Source organism: Drosophila albomicans, chromosome 3, assembly GCF_009650485.2.
Source record: "Drosophila albomicans strain 15112-1751.03 chromosome 3, ASM965048v2, whole genome shotgun sequence".
Classification (NCBI taxonomy): Eukaryota; Metazoa; Arthropoda; class Insecta; order Diptera; family Drosophilidae; genus Drosophila; species Drosophila albomicans.
The window spans coordinates 52554475-52575592 of NC_047629.2; the positions used below are offsets into that span (position 1 = coordinate 52554475).

A 21118-nucleotide genomic window follows, 5' to 3' on the forward strand; every position below is an offset into this window, starting at 1 on the left:
TTGAAAATCGCTTTGTTAAAGTTGCATAAATTTATTTGCATTATTTTCGTATTAATAACTTTGCTTAATATCTCTTGCTCTTCAAGTGTTGTCGTATGCCATTTTCGTATTGCATTTATTGTTAAAATTACGTTTGTTTTCCACTGGGTTTCTTTTTTCTATACACTATTTAAAAGTGCGGGATATTAAATCGATAGCTGTATACCAAAATACAATAATCTGAACAGAGTTGGTATTTTTCATTCCAAACCAGTATATTTCGAGAAGGAGAGTGTCGGTCACACTGTTGGTACACAACCATTGTCAAAAATTTTCTTCAGAGGCGGCAGTCGGTTTTAGAACTTGTGAGATAAAATAAGAACGTTATTCAACGATAGCATAAAATAAACTTAAAAACTTTATTGTGGAACGTATAGTGAATATAATAAAATAGATAAAAGGTTTGTGCTGTGCAAATAAACTGTGATTTTTGAAACAGACTACGTTGGCAAAACTGTATTGATTTTTGGCCTCTTCGTCGCCGGCACCTTGCGGCCTAACCGAACACAGGGTGTTCCGTGCAAACCCCCCGTGATGAAAATATAATAGCTAATTTGTGTTTACGTGACTTATTTTTCTTAGCAAAATGCGAGGACGCGGCGGATATATTCCACGTGGAGGTGGCTACGGAACTATGCGTGGCGGTGGCGGAGGCGGTAACTACTACAACAATCGCAACTCTAGCAATTACGTGAATACGCGTACTCAGGGCAATTATCGTCCCAACAATGGACGCTACGAGAACAACTATAACAACAATCGGTACAGTGGAGGTGGTGGTGGAGGAGGAGGCAGCGGTAACTCCAATAATGAACACTATGATAATCGCAATCGCGACAAGTTCAATCATCATAATTCAAGCACTGGTGGACGTTATGACTCCGGCTCTAGCCACAAGCGTAGCTATGTGAGTGTAAACTGTTATTTATATATATATTTATTGTTTGAACTCTTTAATAATATTCACCATGCCCCTTATAGGATACATCTAGGGATCGCAATGATGACCGCAAACGGCCTCGTCAAGACGTAAGTTCTGTTTTAGAGTGATTTATGTGTATATTATTCGCTTTTTATACGATTTAAAGGATCGCGGTCAATGTCTGTGTGATTTTAATGAGTTTCCAAATATTTATAGCACTATTTTGTGAAGGTTTAACGCCGGATTCTAAAAATTAATATGGAATTTGCCCTCAAAGTTGCCAGATAAGAGCAATTTGAGAATCTTTATATATATATATATAAAGCACATATTATATATAACAGCAATAACGCATATAGCAAAGATTTTGCCTCTGCGATCGATTTTGATATTCCAAAAGAGACAGGGAGATTAATCCCAGACAGAGAGAAAGAGAAATTGAAGAGCGGCCTCATGAGGGCTGCGATCAATCTTGAATCTTGAAATGGTGAACACCATTAATGTTATATCGCTCATAAATGCATATATGTGACAACAGACACAGTTTCTTCCTTCCGACAACAGCAGATATCGCATCAGATATCGCTATATATAAGCCCATGAATAAACGTCTAGATGCGTAGAGAATATGTCAATTTATATCAAATCTAATCTATCTAAATAGCTCAAAAGTCGTAAGGTTTGTTCATCATGCTATAACTACTACTACTACACACACTTGCTGCAGGATAACGATTGTATTGCATTTGAGATAACCCCATACAAATATATATATAAACATTTATAAAGCAATTCTTTATCATCCAACAAAATAATGCAAATTGTATACACCATATATCCATGGTGTGTATCTTTATGTATATCTAACTACCTATGTATATTCGAATATGAAATCAAAATCCAAAAATTTCAAAACAAAAACAACAAAAACAATGCTCCTCTACACTCCTTCCTACTCATCAATCGTCATAGGATTATCGTCGCACGTCCTCGTCAAATGATCATAACGATCGCCCATCGTCATCATCGCAGAATATGGGCTCATCATCGTCCAGTTACCATCCACGCAGCAGCACTGGTGGCGGCGGTGGTGGCAGTGGCAGCGGCGGTGGCGGCAGCTCAAGTTCGTATAGGCCACGTGAAGAATCGGGCAGTCAGCGACATCAACGCGACTCCTCGATGGGTCCGCCAAAGCGCCCGCTGTTGCGAAGCGTTGCTGGCAGCAATTATATATCGAGACCGCGAGGCTCAATGACCATACGCGGCGGCATAATACGCAACAACATGCGGGGCATGGGCACCATGAGGATTGTGCGTCCACGCATCAATGAATCCAACGATTTGCGCACCATGCGCCGCCAGCTGCTCTATGCCCAGCAAAAAGATCGGGCACGCTTGCTCAAGATACAACAGCTGAAAAGGTAAATAGACAAACAAGTAAAAGTAAACCAAACAATCTTAAAACAAACATTCCTTAAACAAAAGTATAAAATCCAAATTCAATCAGATCAAATCAGAATAAGAGTAAAGTCAAATTCTGTGTACTGTAAAATGATCAGCAGAAAATGAAAAGGTGCTGCGATAGATCGTCAGATACTAGACACTATAATACAACTATGTGTGCGTGATATGAACACTATAAATATTTATATTATATGCCATCGAGTGCTATGAACAATTATTGGCTAAATTCACAAACTGGTGTGAGATGTTTTTTGTAAAACCCAATAGATTGAGAGAGAAACTTCGATATATAATTATTATGTATAATGTAATCTAATAGATCATGTCAATCAAAGAAAACGAAACCACGACACTAAGACAAAAACAAATATTTATTAGCTTCCATCTTAATATTATACACTGTGTACTTATCACAAACTCCCTCCTTTCAACTCAATTCACACAATTCAAAAACAAATCGAAATCGAAAACTATAACGGTAACGATAACGATATCGATAACGTTACCGATTATTAGCTCGTTGCGACGTCAACGCCAGGGAGGGAACAGCAGCGGTCGCTCTAGCGATGACAACGATGACTCTGATAACAAGGATGGCGATACTGAGAAAAGCAAGAAGAAGAAAGCTAATGACGATGATGAAGGCGAGGATGACAATGAGGATGAGGATGACGACAATGATGTCAACGACGAGAAAGATGCAGCCGATGGAGATGGAGAGAAGAAGAGCGAGACGACTAAAAAGTCGTCGCCAAGCAAGAAACGCAGCACCAAAACATCGTCCCATGATGATGCCGAGGGAAAGTCCAATGAGGCCAAGATCAAGAAAGAAGAGGTCGATGACGATGAGCACGATGCTGGCAATGAGACGGAGAAAAAGAAGTCCGACGATGAGGAAGATGATGAGGGAGGCAAGACCGATGATGCTGGCGATGCTGCTGATAAGCCCAAAGAGAAGAGCAAATCGTCGAGTACAGCCGAAAAGTCGTCAAGTAAAAAGAAGAGGGACAAAGATGGCGATGACAAAGAGTCCAAGTCAAAGAAGTCCAGCAAAAAGGATCGTTCATCGCGCAAGGAGAAGGACGACAGCGATGAGGAGCGCAAAGAGCGTCGCACTAGTTCTCGTCATCGCGACGAGGATCACAACAATCTGCGCAAGCGCACGTTCATCAAGCTCACCTGCGTCCACTGCCGCATCAAGTGTGTGACCTTTAAGGTAAGTTGTATAAGTTAATCAATAGTTTCTTCAGGATACTAATTATATTATTCTATTACAACAGGAATATCATTATCATCTCAACTCGCGCACACACAAGAATTCGATGCGCACAGTGGCGTTGAGGCAACGTGCCGACTTGCAACGGATGCGCGCCCGTCAACGGACCACACAGCGTGAGATTGAGGAGAACAGCAAGGAGGAGTACGAGTCGCGCTATTGCCGCCTTTGTCGTTTGGCCTATCGCCAACCTAAGAATCTGCATCAGGCATCGGAGCACCACAAGACCATTAAGAAGTTCTTGATGCCCTACTGTGGCTCCTGTCATTTGGCCTTTAAGAATGCCATGCTGTACGAGAACCATCGCTGCTCATTGGAGCACATTCGAGTAAGTCTCTCTTAGGAAAGAAACTAGCTTTGTCAAAAAATTGATATTTACGATTTGTCTTTCACAGAATAAGGCACGCAATGATGAGTCTGGATCAGAGGATAGCGTGGATGAGCGTGAGATAGATTTGAACAAATTCCTCACCGTTGATTCGGTGGGTGAGATCGATGATGACATCATGGATGCCGACGTGGATGCCATGCTGCTGGAGGCTGAAACTGCTCAAAAGAGCGAGGATGAGGAGACACGCAAACGCGGCCTCATTGGCATGGACTTTATTAAGTCTGTGGAAACATTTTTCTGTGAATTGTGCAATCATTACTCCCAAAAGCAGGGCGATGCGACCTTGGAGGAGTACATCAAGAAGCATTCTCTGCAACACTCGCACGTTAAGAACTATTTGCGACACAAAGAAGAGACTGAGAAAAAGAGTAAATCCGAAGCGGGCGATGATGAAATGGAAGGCGATGAAGATTTGCATGAACCGAAAGATATAGACGAGGCTGAGGCCGATGAAGATATTGAAATGGACATGAAGGAAGATGATGAAGATTACGAGGCTGAAGAGGATGTAGACGAAACTCATAATGATGCGCTTTGGGAGGATGTGGATAAAGATCTCGGTGACCTCTTGGCAGAAGTGGAACCACTAGGTCAGGAACACGAGGAGGATGAAGATGAGTCCGTCCTGAATATTGACATTGAGAGGTCAGTAGTAAACATTTAATCATTTAATGAGCTATACCTTAACTAATTGTGATATTGGGACTATTTGCAGTGAGAAGAACAAGGCTAACAAGGATGAAGCCAATGGCAATGCTGATGAGGGAAAAATAGAGACTAAGGCATCAGCCAACAAATCAAGCGAGAAGAAAGCCAGCTCAACAACTGCTACACCAACCAAGGCAGCCAGCAAACAAGAGTCGCCAGTGGCCGCCAAGAAAGCAACTCCCAAGGCAACCAGCAATGCGGCCAAGGCCACTCGACCCGGACCAGCATCAACAAAACGCACCGTACTGAAACGTACTTCGGCGGCGGCGATCAAGGGGGCCACCAAGTCGGCAGCTGAGACAAAATGATTTTGATCAGTAGCAGGAGCTAACAGCAACAGTCTAGAGAAGCATACATACATCGTAAACATAGAGTTAACCAAGGATTTGGTTGCGATAAACCAACGAAAATAACATATTTGAAATTCAACTTTTACATTGTAATATGTATATCTAAAAAATGCATAATACATGCAAGACTACTAAAACAAAAATTCTACAAAATTCTCCGACTCGACTTATTCAATTATTCAATTGCACGTCTTTACTAAGCATTAAATATAAGTCGTAGCTCCAAGTTTTACCTTAGGGTAATAGAATAATGGGATCGCGAAGTTCGCAGACTAAATCTTTTGCTGACATAACCCAAATTTTAATTTTTTATTTAGAAATAAATTATCAAGGAAAAATAAATATATTCAATAATACAATTTGAAGGAAAAGGTACGTATGCCTACATATATGTGTATATGAAAATATGATATGAGACTTCGAAATAAGCTGCAACTTTCACGCAACAATTTGTATGACAAAAGGAAATACAGTTTTAAAACAATTCGAAAAAAAAAAAATTCCATTAAAATGGGTGCAAGCAATTTTGAAAATTGAAAATTATGCTGAACATAATATATCGCACGTTTTTTAGTATTTTCGGTATATTAATGGGCACACAACTAGATTTACATTTGCAAAGTTTCGGTCACTCTCTCCCTCCCAGCCTTTGTTACAAATTTTCATTTGTCGACGGGAACAGCAGTCAGTTCCGAAAGTTGTGTGATAAAATAAGCAGATAATCCCGACAACAAGACAAAGTAAACCTAAAAACTTTATTGTGAAACGTTTAGTGATTGTAATAAAATAGATAAAAGGTATTTGCAGTGTAGATACGGTGTGATTTTTTCAACAGACTACGGTGGCAAAACAGTATTGATTTTTGCCACTTCGTCGCCGGCACCTTGCGGCCTAACGAACACAGGGTGCTTCGGGCAAACTACCCGCTGTATGTATACATATGTAATAGGTTGTCTATATTTGTGTTTTGTTTTGCTTAGCAAAATGCGAGGACGCGGCGGATATGTTCCACGTGGAGGTGGCTACGGAACTATGCGTGGCGGTGGTGGTAACTACTACAACAATCGCAACTCCAGCAATTACGTGAATACGCGTACTCAGGGCAATTACCGTCCCAACAATGGACGCTACGAGAACAACTATAACAACAATCGGTACAGTGGAGGTGGTGGTGGAGGAGGAGGCAGCGGTAACTCCAATAATGAACACTATGATAATCGGAATCGCGACAAGTTCAATCATCATAATTCAAGCACTGGTGGACGTTATGACTCCGGCTCTAGCCACAAGCGTAGCTATGTGAGTGTATAATGCTTTTTATATATATTTATCGTTTGAACTCTTTGATAATGTTCACCATGCCCCTTATAGGATACATCTAGGGATCGCAATGATGACCGCAAACGGCCTCGTCAAGACGTAAGTTCTGTTTTAGAGTGATTTATGTGTATATTATTCGCTTTTTATACGATTTAAAGGATCGCGGTCAATGTCTGTGTGATTTTAATGAGTTTCCAAATATTTATAGCACTATTTTGTGAAGGTTTAACGCCGGATTCTAAAAATTAATATGGAATTTGCCCTCAAAGTTGCCAGATAAGAGCAATTTGAGAATCTTTATATATATATATATAAAGCACATATTATATATAACAGCAATAACGCATATAGCAAAGATTTTGCCTCTGCGATCGATTTTGATATTCCAAAAGAGACAGGGAGATTAATCCCAGACAGAGAGAAAGAGAAATTGAAGAGCGGCCTCATGAGGGCTGCGATCAATCTTGAATCTTGAAATGGTGAACACCATTAATGTTATATCGCTCATAAATGCATATATGTGACAACAGACAGACAGTTTCTTCCTTCCGACAACAGCAGATATCGCATCAGATATCGCTATATATAAGCCCATGAATAAACGTCTAGATGCGTAGAGAATATGTCAATTTATATCAAATCTAATCTATCTAAATAGCTCAAAAGTCGTAAGGTTTGTTCATCATGCTATAACTACTACAACTACACACACTTGCTGCAGGATAACGATTGTATTGCATTTGAGATAACCCCATACAAATATATATATAAACATTTATAAAGCAATTCTTTATCATCCAACAAAATAATGCAAATTGTATACACCATATATCCATGGTGTGTATGTTTATGTATATCTAACGACCTATGTATATTCGAATATGAAATCAAAATCCAAAAATTTCAAAACAAAAACAACAAAAACAATGCTCCTCTACACTCCTTCCTACTCATCAATCGTCATAGGATTATCGTCGCACGTCCTCGTCAAATGATCACAACGATCGCCCATCGTCATCATCGCAGAATATGGGCTCATCATCGTCCAGTTACCATCCACGCAGCAGCACTGGTGGCGGCGGTGGTGGCAGTGGCAGCGGCGGTGGCGGCAGCTCAAGTTCGTATAGGCCACGTGAAGAATCGGGCAGTCAGCGACATCAACGCGACTCCTCGATGGGTCCGCCAAAGCGCCCGCTGTTGCGAAGCGTTGCTGGCAGCAATTATATATCGAGACCGCGAGGCTCAATGACCATACGCGGCGGCATAATACGCAACAACATGCGGGGCATGGGCACCATGAGGATTGTGCGTCCACGCATCAATGAATCCAACGATTTGCGCACCATGCGCCGCCAGCTGCTCTATGCCCAGCAAAAAGATCGGGCACGCTTGCTCAAGATACAACAGCTGAAAAGGTAAATAGACAAACAAGTAAAAGTAAACCAAACAATCTTAAAACAAACATTCCTTAAACAAAAGTATAAAATCCAAATTCAATCAGATCAAATCAGAATAAGAGTAAAGTCAAATTCTGTGTACTGTAAAATGATCAGCAGAAAATGAAAAAGTGCTGCGATAGATCGTCAGATACTAGACACTATAATACAACTATGTGTGCGTGATATGAACACTATAAATATTTATATTATATGCCATCGAGTGTTATGAACAATTATTGGCTAAATTCACAAACTGATGTGAGATGTTTTTTGTAAAACCCAATAGATTGAAAAAGAAACTTCGATATATAATTATTATGTATAATGTAATCTAATAGATCATGTCAATCAAAGAAAACGAAACCACGACACTAAGACAAAAACAAATATTTATTAGCTTCCATCTTAATATTATACAATGTGTACTTATCACAAACTCCCTCCTTTCAACTCAATTCACACAATTCAAAAACAAATCGAAAACTATAACGGTAACGACATCGATATCGATATCGATAACGTTGCCGATTGTTAGCTCGTTGCGTCGTCAACGCCAGGGAGGGAACAGCAGCGGTCGCTCTAGCGATGACAACGATGACTCTGATAACAAGGATGGCGATACTGAGAAAAGCAAGAAGAAGAAAGCTAATGACGATGATGAAGGCGAGGATGACAATGAGGATGAGGATGACGACAATGATGGTAACGACGAGAAAGATGCAGCCGATGGAGATGGAGAGAAGAAGAGCGAGACGACTAAAAAGTCGTCGCCAAGCAAGAAACGCAGCACCAAAACATCGTCCCATGATGATGCCGAGGGAAAGTCCAATGAGGCCAAGATCAAGAAAGAAGAGGTCGATGACGATGAGCACGATGCTGGCAATGAGACGGAGAAAAAGAAGTCCGACGATGAGGAAGATGATGAGGGAGGCAAGACCGATGATGCTGGCGATGCTGCTGATAAGCCCAAAGAGAAGAGCAAATCGTCGAGTACAGCCGAAAAGTCGTCAAGTAAAAAGAAGAGGGACAAAGATGGCGATGACAAAGAGTCCAAGTCAAAGAAGTCCAGCAAAAAGGATCGTTCATCGCGCAAGGAGAAGGACGACAGCGATGAGGAGCGTAAAGAGCGTCGCACTAGTTCTCGTCATCGCGACGAGGATCACAACAATCTGCGCAAGCGCACGTTCATCAAGCTCACCTGCGTCCACTGCCGCATCAAGTGTGTGACCTTTAAGGTGAGTTGTATAAGTTAATAATTGGTTCAGGATACTAATTATATTATTTTATTACATCAGGAATATCATTATCATCTCAACTCGCGCACACACAAGAACTCGATGCGCACAGTGGCGTTGAGGCAACGTGCCGACTTGCAACGCATGCGCGCCCGTCAACGGACCACACAGCGTGAGATTGAGGAGAACAGCAAGGAGGAGTACGAGTCGCGCTATTGCCGCCTTTGTCGTTTGGCCTATCGCCAACCTAAGAATCTGCATCAGGCATCGGAGCACCACAAGACCATTAAGAAGTTCTTGATGCCCTACTGTGGCTCCTGTCATTTGGCCTTTAAGAATGCCATGCTGTACGAGAACCATCGCTGCTCATTGGAGCACATTCGAGTAAGTCTCTCTTAGGAAAGAAACTAGCTTTGTCAAAAAATTGATATTTACGATTTGTCTTTCACAGAATAAGGCACGCAATGATGAGTCTGGATCAGAGGATAGCGTGGATGAGCGTGAGATAGATTTGAACAAATTCCTCACCGTTGATTCGGTGGGTGAGATCGATGATGACATCATGGATGCCGACGTGGATGCCATGCTGCTGGAGGCTGAAACTGCTCAAAAGAGCGAGGATGAGGAGACACGCAAACGCGGCCTCATTGGCATGGACTTTATTAAGTCTGTGGAAACATTCTTCTGTGAATTGTGCAATCATTACTCCCAAAAGCAGGGCGATGTGACCTTGGAGGAGTACATCAAGAAGCATTCTCTGCAACACTCGCATGTTAAGAACTATTTGCGGCATAAGGAAGAGACTGAGAAAAAGAGTAAATCCGAAGCGGGCGATGATGAAATGGAGGGCGATGAAGATTTGCATGAACCGAAAGATATAGACGAGGCTGAGGCCGATGAAGATATTGAAATGGACATGAAGGAAGATGATGAAGATTACGAGGCTGAAGAGGATGTAGACGAAACTCATAATGATGCACTTTGGGAGGATGTGGATAAGGATCTCGGTGACCTCTTGGCAGAAGTGGAACCACTAGGTCAGGAACACGAGGAGGATGAAGATGAGTCCGTCCTGAATATTGACATTGAAAGGTCAGTAGTAAACATTTAATCGTTTAATGAGCAATACCTTAACTAATTGTGACTATTTGCAGTGAGAAGAACAAGGCTAACAAGGATGAAGCCAATGGCAATGCTGATGAGGGAAAAATAGAGACTAAGGCATCAGCCAACAAATCAAGCGAGAAGAAAGCCAGCTCAACAACTGCTACACCAACCAAGGCAGCCAGCAAACAAGAGTCGCCAGTGGCCGCCAAGAAAGCAACTCCCAAGGCAACCAGCAATGCGGCCAAGGCCACTCGACCCGGACCAGCATCAACAAAACGCAACGTTATGGTCAGCTTGAAACGCACCTCGGCGGCGGCGATCAAGGGGGCCACCAAGTCGGCAGCTGAGACAAAATGATCCCGAGCAACAGCAGAAATAGCAAGTCTTTAGTCCATACACATGTAGTTAACTGCAACCAATGATTTGGTTGCAATAAACAAACAAAAAAAATGAACAATTGAAATTCAACTTTTACATCGTAATATGTATGGCTGAAAGCTGCACAATGTGTGCGAGTCATGTTTAATAAATTTAAACTTAAATCAACTAAACAAACCGAAGCAAAGCAACCAGCCAGCCACCTGTGCGGCATGTGGCACACTCGGAGCTAGAGATGGGCGCGTGTCTAAAATTTTCAACACGACACAACACGAACACGAAAAATTTTTTTTTGTGTAACACGAACACGCACGGTCGATTTTGGTCCAACACGAACACGCACGAAACACGCACGAACAACACGAAATTTTTTTTTCATATTTATTTCAATTTTGTATCATATTACATTACAATGTAATGATTATTTTGAGTCAGTGAGCTTTTATTAACAATAACCTTTGTTGGAGCCCGGATAAATAAAAAGACGCGCTAAATTTCTTATTAAAAGTAATGGTACTTTATTCACTTTTTATTACATTAAAGGTAAATGCGCATGGCGAAAGTTAACATAAAAAACATTAAAATTAATTCATATTTTTGTATAAAAATACCAGTTTATCCAAATTGCTGCTGAGCAATCTTGTTCTGCGCTCGCACAGAACCATGCCAGACGTTGAGAACACTCTTTCGCTCGTAGCTGAGCTGATTGGTATATTTAAAATTTGCTTTGCCAGTTTTTGAAGACACTTAAGGTTATTAGCGTTTCTCCAAAACTCTAAAACATTGTTTTCATTTTCTTTGCCGCATTTGTAATAGTTATCTATTTCAATGTCGACAGCGCTGCGCACTAATTTAACCTTTTTAGCATTGGTTTCATCTCTAAATTCAAAAAAAATCCTGGCTTCATTAGCCGATGTGCTTTTCTCAGGACTGGTATTTTCAATTGAATATTCAGATAATTTGCCTTTGATCGTAGCAAAAGTGTCATTTCTTTCCGTTTCTGTTAAAAAATTAAGCTGCCTAAACGGCGGGTTTAAAAAAAGACCGACGTAATGCAGGTTGGTTGGCTTAAGACGCTTATCAAGTTGTAAGAGAGTATTAGTTTTAAGTTGAGATATAACAAATGAATCTAACATTTTTTGATTACAGTGTGATTTTAATTTGTTGTACCAAAGAACATAAATATGTATGGTGGGTTCTTTTTCGGAACTAAATTTTTCAGAACATTCTTTAAAAGGTTTTAAGAATTCTAGAACTTGATTTATAATTTCAAAGTCAATATCAGCAATTCGATTCGATTGATTTTTTTTCACTTAAAAGATATTTTATTTCATCCTTAACGTCAAATATACTTTGAAGCATAATATACACCGAGTTCCATCTAGTTTGTACATCTTGTTTTAGTGACTTGCTTAATTTATTGTTCAACTCTGAATGCTTGAAATATTTAACCAATTTCTTCGACGCATCAATAAGCTGCCTAATTTCATAAATTGGATCCTTTTCGAGGACATCGGTCATTAAAAGATTCAAATTGTGGCATGCGCACGATAGTCTCTTAAAATTATTAAAAGCCGAAACAACATTTGCTCCGTTGTCGGTGACAATTACAGAGTTTATCAACTTATTATCGATGTTAAATTGTTTTAAAATGTCGGTTACATGCAATAAAATATTAGCTCCGGTTTTTTTCTCTGCCTCGAATTCTTTAACACCCAATATTTTAACATTTAACTTAAATTCAGCACATATATAATGAGCGCTTAAGCTTACAAAACTCCGCTGCGTGTACGAGTCGGTCCACATATCCGTTGTGAAGGCTAATTGTTGTTCTATAAGCGCTGTGCTTAGCTCCTTATGTATACGCTCGTATTCCTTTATCATGACGGAGTAAGTAAGAGTTTTTCTCGATACGGATACATCCTTATATTTTTGAACGCCATATGCAGCTCCTAGATTTATAAGGGCTTGAGCATACTCCTGGAATCCTTCGCCTAAACAAAATAAAAAGTAATTACATATATATACATATTAATTAATATTTAATCCACAGGTGCCCAAGCTCAGTAGCTCTTTTCCACAATACACACAAATAAAAAAACATTGATCCGATGATACAAAAACAGCGAGTTATGAGCTTGGGTACCACTAATTTAACACTCATATTCACACAAATAAACTCGGCACTGTACATATGAATGTGTGTAAATGTATATGTGTACATATATTGCATATATTTTAACTCACCTTCGGTGACGCTGAGAGGCTGTAAATCCTTAGCCACGAAAGCCAACTGTTTGATGGCCAGGTTATTTATGACATTTTGCGGAACTTTTTTATGCACAAAAGACGGCAAAGTAGGTTGGCGTGCGTCCGCTTGAACGGCACATTTGTGACGATTTAATACGCCGGTTCCGGTCTTCGGCGTGTATGCGAATACAACTTTGCACTTTTTGCAGCACACAAAGTTTAGGATCTCACCACAGCATTCAATTAAATTAAACGTCTGCCAAATAAGACTTTTGGCTTTCGAATTGTTAATTAATTTGTATTTTTCGTCCCCTTGGCAATCGCTTCTTGAATTTGAATGCGCCTCTCCATTTTTATCTTTCTAGCATCCAGCTCAAAGAAACAATGTGATCGTATGTGGTCTACAGTGTGGCCAATTCTTGCTGAGGAAATATACTAAAAAATAGTGCAGTCGAGCAATATTGCCAATAAGGCAAAAAAAATCAAATTTTTTGCTTCGTGTTGTCGTGTTGTTTCGTGTTGTCGTGTTGGAGTGCGCAGCACGAGCACGCACGAACACGCGAAATTTGATTGCGTGCAACACGAACACGCGTGTTGAGTCGTGTCACGATGTGACACGAGAATTAACACGACACGCGCGCAACTCTACTCGGAGCGTTGTCGCGTGGCCTTTCTAAACTAGACGATAACAATGGGAATTGCTGGGCCAGACAGGGCATGGACAGTCAACTGGAGATAGAGATAGAGAGGGAGAAAGAAATGGCAGTTGTTTAATTTGATTAAGTGGATTTTTCTGGTGCGCCACCATCTTATCGGATGTATTTATTAACCTTGGACAAAACTATGTTGCTGTTGCTACTGTTACCGCAATTGGGAGTTGGAGCCACAGTTGGCATTGCCTGTTTATTTCCGCTCCAAGAAGACAATGTGCTGGCAACTGGCAGCTGAAAGGAAAACATTTCATTTGGATTTCATAATTTTTCGCCAAATTAACTTTCACTGGCATGTCACGTAGGATTGTGGATTTTTAAATGAATGAGCCGCCAATGTGGCGAGATGTGTTGGATCTTTTGTAGTTGTTGTCGATGGTGTTGGAGTTGTTGTTGTTTATGTTGTAGTTGCTTTGCATGTGCCACAGCATTGCACAATATGCCACTTAATATGCGTTAATATATAGGGGCGCCTTTCTCACCAGCAGCAACAGCAGCAGCAACATTGCCACCTCGATTGCTGTTGCAGTTGCTTCCTTTTTTTGTTGTATCGAATGACTGAGAGACAATCACAATGTCAAGTTTTGATTTGGTTATTTGCAGACTGTCTGTCCGTCTGTCTGTCTACCTGGTTTTTATGATATGCCAAGTCTGTCTGTCCACTTGGTTGTTGGGTGCTGGTTGCCAGCAACAAAAGTTAATCCCTGGCAATCGCTCATTCGGCGCTTTGGTTAAATTGCATTCAAGCTGCCTCAAGATTTATGCGCGCATTGTTCTGTGCCTCAAAAAATCCGGTTTCCAGCTTGCCGCTTGCCGGCTTCAACTTTGACTTGAGGGGCCTCCGTTACCATTAGCATTTAATCTGCGGTTTGTGTGTTTACTTTGTTGTAAAGTTTTATTTTTTGTTTACTGGTTGCTGCTTTTGGCGCTTCTATTAAGAAATTTTCAACGGGTGTTTTGTTTTATACATATTTATTTTTGTCATCTTCCTGTTGTGCAGCTTTTTTTCTGTTGTGCACTTTGCCACATTTTCAAATGCCAAGGTGGGAGCTGGTGTTGTGCTTTTTGCTGGCCAAAATCAAGTTTTTTAGACGAAAAATAGTTGGTGTCTCGATGTGTTTTTAATGCCAGGCAACAGGCAACGCACTTTAAAGTGTATTGAATGGCTGCCTAGTTACGCATTTACCGCTCTGGGCATTGACATTTCTCATCTTGTATCTTAAATAGTTGTTAAATTAAATCATTTGGCCACTTCATTGAAATGCCAGTGAATGGATGGATGGATGGATGGATTGTTCCATGTGTGTTGCCAGAGATGTCGTGATTATTTCTTTTGTGTGTGTGTGTGTTTTGTGCGGGTGCGTGCCTAATTGCTGGTATTTAAAAATAAGCTTTTGTTTAACTCACACACACATTTTCACATCGTTAAGTTGAGTTTTATTTTTATTTCCATTTGTGGGTAATTCTTGTAAAAAGCCTTGACACTCAAAAGATGTGGAATTTGCATACATTTTGTATCTATACAAAATGCTTTTGATAATCAACGGTTTTGTAACGCAAGGTCTCTCTTTTAACTTTTTCTCTCATTGTTTTCATTTCTAAGCAAAAATTCAAATTTAGACATTGCAAAAGCACGCTGTTAACACAATGTTAAGAGCTTATGTTAAAAGCTTAATCGATGATGATCAATACACTAATCCTTCTTCATTGACAATACTTATCAGTGCGAAAAGTAAAATTTATGTAATTGCGCTTTTTCTCTCATTGTTTTCATTTCTTAGAGGTTGCAAAAGTGATCTGTTAACACATTGTAAAAAGCTGAACAGAGATCGATGATGATCGGCTACTTCACTAATCCTTGTTCATTCCCAATAGATTTGTCAATGCGAATGCGAAAAATAAAATTTATGTAATTGATTTTTTTTCTCTCATTGTTTTCATTTCTAAGCAAAATTTGACATAATGTTAAAAGCCTAAGATAGATCGATGACGATCGGCTAAAATACTAATCCTTGATCATTCACAATAGCCAAGACTTATAAATTCGAATAGCGAAATGTAAAATTTTAGTATATGCGCTTTTTTCTCTCATTGTTTTCATTTCTTAGAGGTTGCAAAAGTGATCTGGTAACACATTGTAAAAAGCTTAACAGTGATCGATGATGCTCGGCTACTTCACTAATCCTTGTTCATTCACAATAACCAAGATTTGTCAATGCGAATGCGAAAAATAAAATTTATGTAATTGCTTATTGTTTTCATTTCTAAACAAAAATTTAAAATTGGACACAATGTTAAAAGCTTAAGATAGATCGATGATGATCGGCTAATGCATTCATCCTTCTCCATTCACAATAGCCAAGACTTATCAAGAGATAAAATTTATGTAATTGCGCATTTTTAGCTGGCCATTCTTCTTTTTATTTTTTTTGCAATGCTCAATGCTTAAGTGTAATGTGTGAATATTTCACACGCGACTCTTTGGCAGCCTTGTGGCTTTGCCTGATCACCGGGCATTTAAGCCATCTTAATGGAGGAGAGAATTTAATTGTTGTGCTGCTGCCACAGAGACCACAGAGAAACAAACCATGGCCAGGCAAATAGCTGTCTTTTGGGAAAACTCCGCATGCTAATTGATACGTAGTTCATACAGCAAAAAAATTCCTCAACAAAGTTCCGCGAAAACCCCGAAGAAATAAAAACAAAAAAAAAAACTATTACATCAGCTGGCAATTTTTAGCATGCAATTGAAAATGAGACATGGATGTGTGTTGATCTTTGCATAGATACAGCAAGGGCGGTGCTCGGTGCGCTAAATAAACGTATGCAGATCTAATTAAAGCAGACCAGGTGTATCTAGCTGCATCTGGGAAAGATGCACATAGCGTCTATTTTGGCCTGTCATATATATTATATTTTTTTGGTTTGTTTTTGCAAGCTTCATTCATTCTTCTCACGCCCAATATGTAAATGAAGGCACTTTGGGGACAGCTAAGTGAAGAGGGGAGAAAGGGAACAAGACAGCTTATTGCTAATGCTAAGCCAAAGACGAGTTTACATGCTTCGCTAGCGACTCGCTGTTTGTAGTGTGAAAATCTTTTTATACCCGCTAACCATAGATTAGGAGGGTATTATAACTTTGGATATGTATGTAAGAGGCAGAGAACATGCTACCTCCGACCTCATAAAGTAAATATAAATATTGTTGATCAGCATTAACAGCTGAGATAATCTAGCCATCTGTCCGTATGAACTATATGAGATGAAGGTATAATTTTTTTGACAACACTTGTTATTTTCTGGTTAATACTCTATAAGGTATGTTTAAAGGAATACTTAATTGATATACCAATTACGGCTTTTGGTATATTTTAACATTTTTCGGTACATTATATACCAAATACACACTATTTTAGTATTTTCGATATACCGTGTTGAACTAATATACCGAAAAAATATTAAAAGTTTTATTTGACATTTGACTAATATTTCAAATACAGCTTTCGGTATATTTTAGTATTTTTCGGTATATTATTTTGGTTTAATACCAAATCTATATACCAAATGCAGCTTTCGGTATATTTCAATATTATTTTATCATAATACCATGAAAACTACTAGAATAGTATATACGATTTCGATATAATATACCAAAAATACTAATATACCATAATTATTCTGGTATTATTATAAAAACTACTAGAAAACTATACTGAAAATGTAGCTTTCTGCACGCTTTGGTATTTTTCGGTATAATATACCAAAAATACTAACATACCATACATTATTCTGGTATATTATACCGAAAAATACTAAAGTGTGCAGAAAGCTAAATTGTCAATATACTATTTTGGTAAAAATTTACAACAAATACCAATAAATACCCAAATCTGTATTTGGTATATCGATTTAGTATTTTAAGAATATTACCGCACTGTTGTGCTTTTATTAAAAATGTGTAGCGGGTATTTCACAGTTGAGCACACTTTCTTACTTATTTTTTTCGATTTCTTATTTTTTGTGTCTTTGCTGTGTTGTTTATCTTCTATGATTATGATATTTTATTTTTTCTTTTCGAGCTGGAGTTGGAGTTGGAGTCGTGGTCGTCGTCATTCATAACTGCCATTGTGCATGTGCATTGTTTTGTGTGCCCTGATGATGGCGTTTTTGGGTCTATATTGGAATTTGGGTATTTGGGTGTTGAGGTGCCTGGTGCAACGCTTTTCTTGATTTCTTTCATCAAGTCAGCAAGAGTTGCATTGTGCAATGCGGCGTATGCGTAATAGTCATAACTCTCTTCGCAATGCGATCTATTCAACCTGTGCTTTTCCTTTTTGCCCTCTTGACATTTAACGAGCTTGATGCTTGATGCCTGATGCCGTTTGCCAGCGGCAATAAATTTTCACAAGGTCGCACATTGGCCACATGCTGAGCTGTGCATCAAGCATTGAGCATCGATATCAATTGTCTGGCAGCGGCTCATTATCGAACGCATTAGTTTGTTTGAATCGTGGCGTGAATAAAAAGCATTAACTCGGTAAGCTGATTGTCTCAGCGTTTTGTTTTTCTATGCTACGGGTTATGGGTTACGGATTACGTCGACCGACCGACCGGCGAGCAGGTGAAAATTCAAGCTGCCACCAAGCGTGCAGCACTTAAACGGATCATTAAATCGACGCTCCACTCGCACCAGCCTCTGTGATTATGCGTCGAAGAAATGGCGAGAAGCCAAATAAAGCAATACCAGGAAAACGCAAATCATATAACCACTCACGAACTGAGTCAAAGAAGTCAGACCCAAAAAAAATGATCATGCCCCCGACCCACACAGCACACAAAACATAACACAACACAAACATAGCACACATTCATGTAATGCCAATCGAAATTGTCTACAGTTGACTGGACGCGAGGCTCATTAGCAAATTATGCACATACTCGTACTCTGGCACAGACATGCTTCAAAAAACCCGGATCCCCGGACAAAGTTATAGATACATATTAGAGCTAAAGATTTGTGTGATTGTGATTGCAAAGAGGAGATAAACTTGTGTACTAAGCAAATTGCGAACTCCTCTTTTGGGTGTCTGTTGCTTTGTCTTCAACTTGCCCGCAGGCTGCAATTGTATGAATCACGAGTTAAAGTTAATGTTTATGGCGGTTTTACGCCCGACTGGTTCTCATGGGGTCCAATAAAAGACAAACAAACAAATCGTTTATGTTTAAGCCATATTAATTGTATTTGCGACCCAATGAGGCAAGCAACTAACTTCCACATAAATTAGAATGCGCCTTTTTGTTTTATGTTTCGCTGCTTCGCTTCATTTTTAATTAATGCAAACTGATATTTTGACAGTTTTGATTTATGGCGGCAGATAGGCAAAATAGGGAAGCGAACAAACGAAATCGGAACGTGGAAGTGAAACAGTGGGAAACAGAACAATTCTTTTACAGCTGCGCTCGAAAGTATGCAATGAAATTTTGTGCTGTAGAATGCAATGTCCGCATTGCAATTGCTTTGAAGTATTTATAGCATTTTAATAGTTTATTTACTTGCGCAAGCAGTTTGAGCTTCTTTTGCAAGCAAAGTGCTAAAGTGCGTTTCAGTTAACTACGTCAATATTCCAACTGGCAATCGCCGTAAATTAGCCTAAAATTGTACGTCATTTAATAAGCCGCTTGTCGCACTTAAATTATAGTCTCGCATGAGCCATAATTATTAGCAGCAGAGAGCGATCCAAATAACAACTACAATTTACGAGACACATTTGACATATGCACACTGCCATTATGCAATCCCCATTGTCCAGTACATTTCATTAACAAGAGCAGCAACAACACAAGCAACAACAACTTTGAAATAGTTTCGCTTAGCGTTTGGCCAATTAAGATCTCATGTAAGTTCGTTTTTCGTTTCGATGATTGTTGTTGTTGTTGTTGGTGTATCAGATGGTATAGTGTGTATATCAAAAAGCATCAACTAAATGCTAAGGTTGACTACTGTCCAACAGAGCCTGAGCCTGACTGTCGCGATATAAAAAATGCATACACATAAAATTTAGAGCATTAAACTGTCGAGTGCAAAATGCATCAGCAGACAGCAACCAGCCGGCAGTTGGAAGTTGGAAGACATCGCCAGACAACATTCTACCAATAAAACTGAATGCAAATGCCAAACAGCGAAGTGCAATTGTCGTCTCTCGAGCATCAACATCATTATTGTTATGATCATTATGAGCATGATTATCATTGATTTAAGTGAAGTCAAACTGCAAAAGTATTGCAGCAAAACAACATGAAAAAAGTGTTTAAGAAAAACGAGAAGGAAAAATGCGGCAAGAAAAAAAACAAAACTATAATACAATAACAATAATAATAAATAACAGTAAAAGAAAAGAAGATGTTGCCACTGTTGTTGTTGTTGTCGTAGCTAGTTGCAGCAGCAGCAGCTGTTGCAGCACTTGTGGTTGTTGTTGTTGTTGTTGTTGTTGCTGCTGTCGTCTTCGTCTCGCATGCAATGCAACAATTTCACAAGCAGCACGCAGACAACTAAATGACAATGTGAGCAAACTAACAGCAACAACAACAGCAACAACAAGGTGAATTTATAATAAGCTTGGCTGCAATTGATCGATGTCTAAATGTTGCGCAAATGCTGCTCTCTGGCTGCCATGAACAAATCTTCAGCCATAATTATCAACTTATTTATTTGGACTGTCTTAATCAATTTGTTAAGGATGAGGAAATGCAGCACCAAAAAGAGTAAAAGAGACAGCAAGAAGGAGACTGGAGTTGACTCTATAATTTGTCAAGCCACTTTAAGCGGATTTCCTCAGCGCCAGATTTCACAGCTACCGTGTTAACTTTGACACCACCAACAACAGCCGTCAACTGCCAACTAACCAAAATCCCAAAGAAACGAAAACGAAGACGAAGACAGGCAATTAACGTTGGGTAAGAGACTTTTTTTTGTTGTTGTTGTTGTTGGAATTAAATCGCATTTGCAATTGGGCAAATTGGAGCTGGAATCGAAGTTGCAGTCGCAGTTTGCCCCACGCATGCGATGAAAAAACGTTTTGCCCGGTGGCAGTTGCAAATGTCAAACGAAACGAAAGACTTAGGCAGCGAACTTGCGAAGGCGGAGTGTTATTAAATATGCAATGTAAATGCAAATTTGTACGCTTGTTAAATATAATGCACACCATTTGCCAAAGCCAACTAAAACAGCAACTCTGCCCTTTAGCCTCGACCAGGCCCAAGCCCAAGCAGCAACTGTTGCTCGTTGTTTTTGGCTGGTGGCTTGAACTGGGCAATTTAGCGTCACGTTAGCATTTTGTGGAGCAGACAGGCGATGCTGCTGCTGAGGCTGCTGCTGTCAGGCGGCGGGTGGCCATTAAACGAGCGCCTAACTAGCGGTTTCGCTTTTCTTGGACGTCAACGTTGAATTAACCAAAGTAGCCCCCTGGAAGACAACCAATAGAGAAGCTTTAGCTGTAACTGTTGCTGCTTCAGTAGATGTTGTTGCTGCT

General features: G+C 39.7%; 3 protein-coding genes across 4 annotated transcripts in view; 2 read left to right on the top strand and 1 right to left on the bottom strand.

Moving 5' to 3' along the window:
• LOC117569322 (uncharacterized) overlaps positions 1 to 21118 on the bottom strand; it is a 191158-nt gene that overhangs the window by 150106 nt on the left and 19934 nt on the right. The window lies entirely within an intron of this gene.
• LOC117568912 (glutamic acid-rich protein-like) lies at positions 312 to 5389 on the top strand. Its single transcript, XM_034249818.2, has 8 exons — positions 312 to 440; positions 622 to 946; positions 1021 to 1068; positions 1934 to 2382; positions 2942 to 3641; positions 3706 to 4029; positions 4097 to 4737; positions 4808 to 5389. The coding sequence occupies exons 2-8, from the start codon at positions 626 to 628 to the stop codon at positions 5106 to 5108; spliced, it is 2784 nt and encodes a 927-aa protein (XP_034105709.1). The 5' UTR covers positions 312 to 440; positions 622 to 625; the 3' UTR covers positions 5109 to 5389.
• On the top strand, positions 343 to 11108 carry LOC117568911 (glutamic acid-rich protein). 2 transcript variants are annotated; one of them, XM_052005881.1, is made up of 8 exons: positions 343 to 440; positions 6131 to 6449; positions 6522 to 6569; positions 7437 to 7885; positions 8445 to 9144; positions 9205 to 9528; positions 9596 to 10236; positions 10299 to 11108. In XM_052005881.1, the coding sequence occupies exons 2-8, from the start codon at positions 6135 to 6137 to the stop codon at positions 10606 to 10608; spliced, it is 2787 nt and encodes a 928-aa protein (XP_051861841.1). In that variant the 5' UTR covers positions 343 to 440; positions 6131 to 6134; the 3' UTR covers positions 10609 to 11108. The 2 variants fall into 2 exon arrangements, with proteins under 2 accessions (XP_051861841.1, XP_034105707.1); XM_034249816.2 differs by lacking the exon at positions 343 to 440 and adding an exon at positions 5802 to 5947.

Excerpts from the sequence above, each read along its gene's own strand:
- LOC117568912 (XM_034249818.2), top strand. The coding sequence starts at position 626 with ATGCGAGGACGCGGCGGATATATTCCACGTGGAGGTGGCTACGGAACT. Across the intron at positions 2,383-2,941 it reads AAGATACAACAGCTGAAAAG|CTCGTTGCGACGTCAACGCC; the intron begins GTAAATAGACAA and ends ACCGATTATTAG. Across the intron at positions 4,030-4,096 it reads GCTCATTGGAGCACATTCGA|AATAAGGCACGCAATGATGA; the intron begins GTAAGTCTCTCT and ends TGTCTTTCACAG.
- LOC117568911 (XM_052005881.1), top strand. The coding sequence starts at position 6,135 with ATGCGAGGACGCGGCGGATATGTTCCACGTGGAGGTGGCTACGGAACT. Across the intron at positions 6,450-6,521 it reads CTAGCCACAAGCGTAGCTAT|GATACATCTAGGGATCGCAA; the intron begins GTGAGTGTATAA and ends TGCCCCTTATAG. Across the intron at positions 9,145-9,204 it reads TCAAGTGTGTGACCTTTAAG|GAATATCATTATCATCTCAA; the intron begins GTGAGTTGTATA and ends TTATTACATCAG.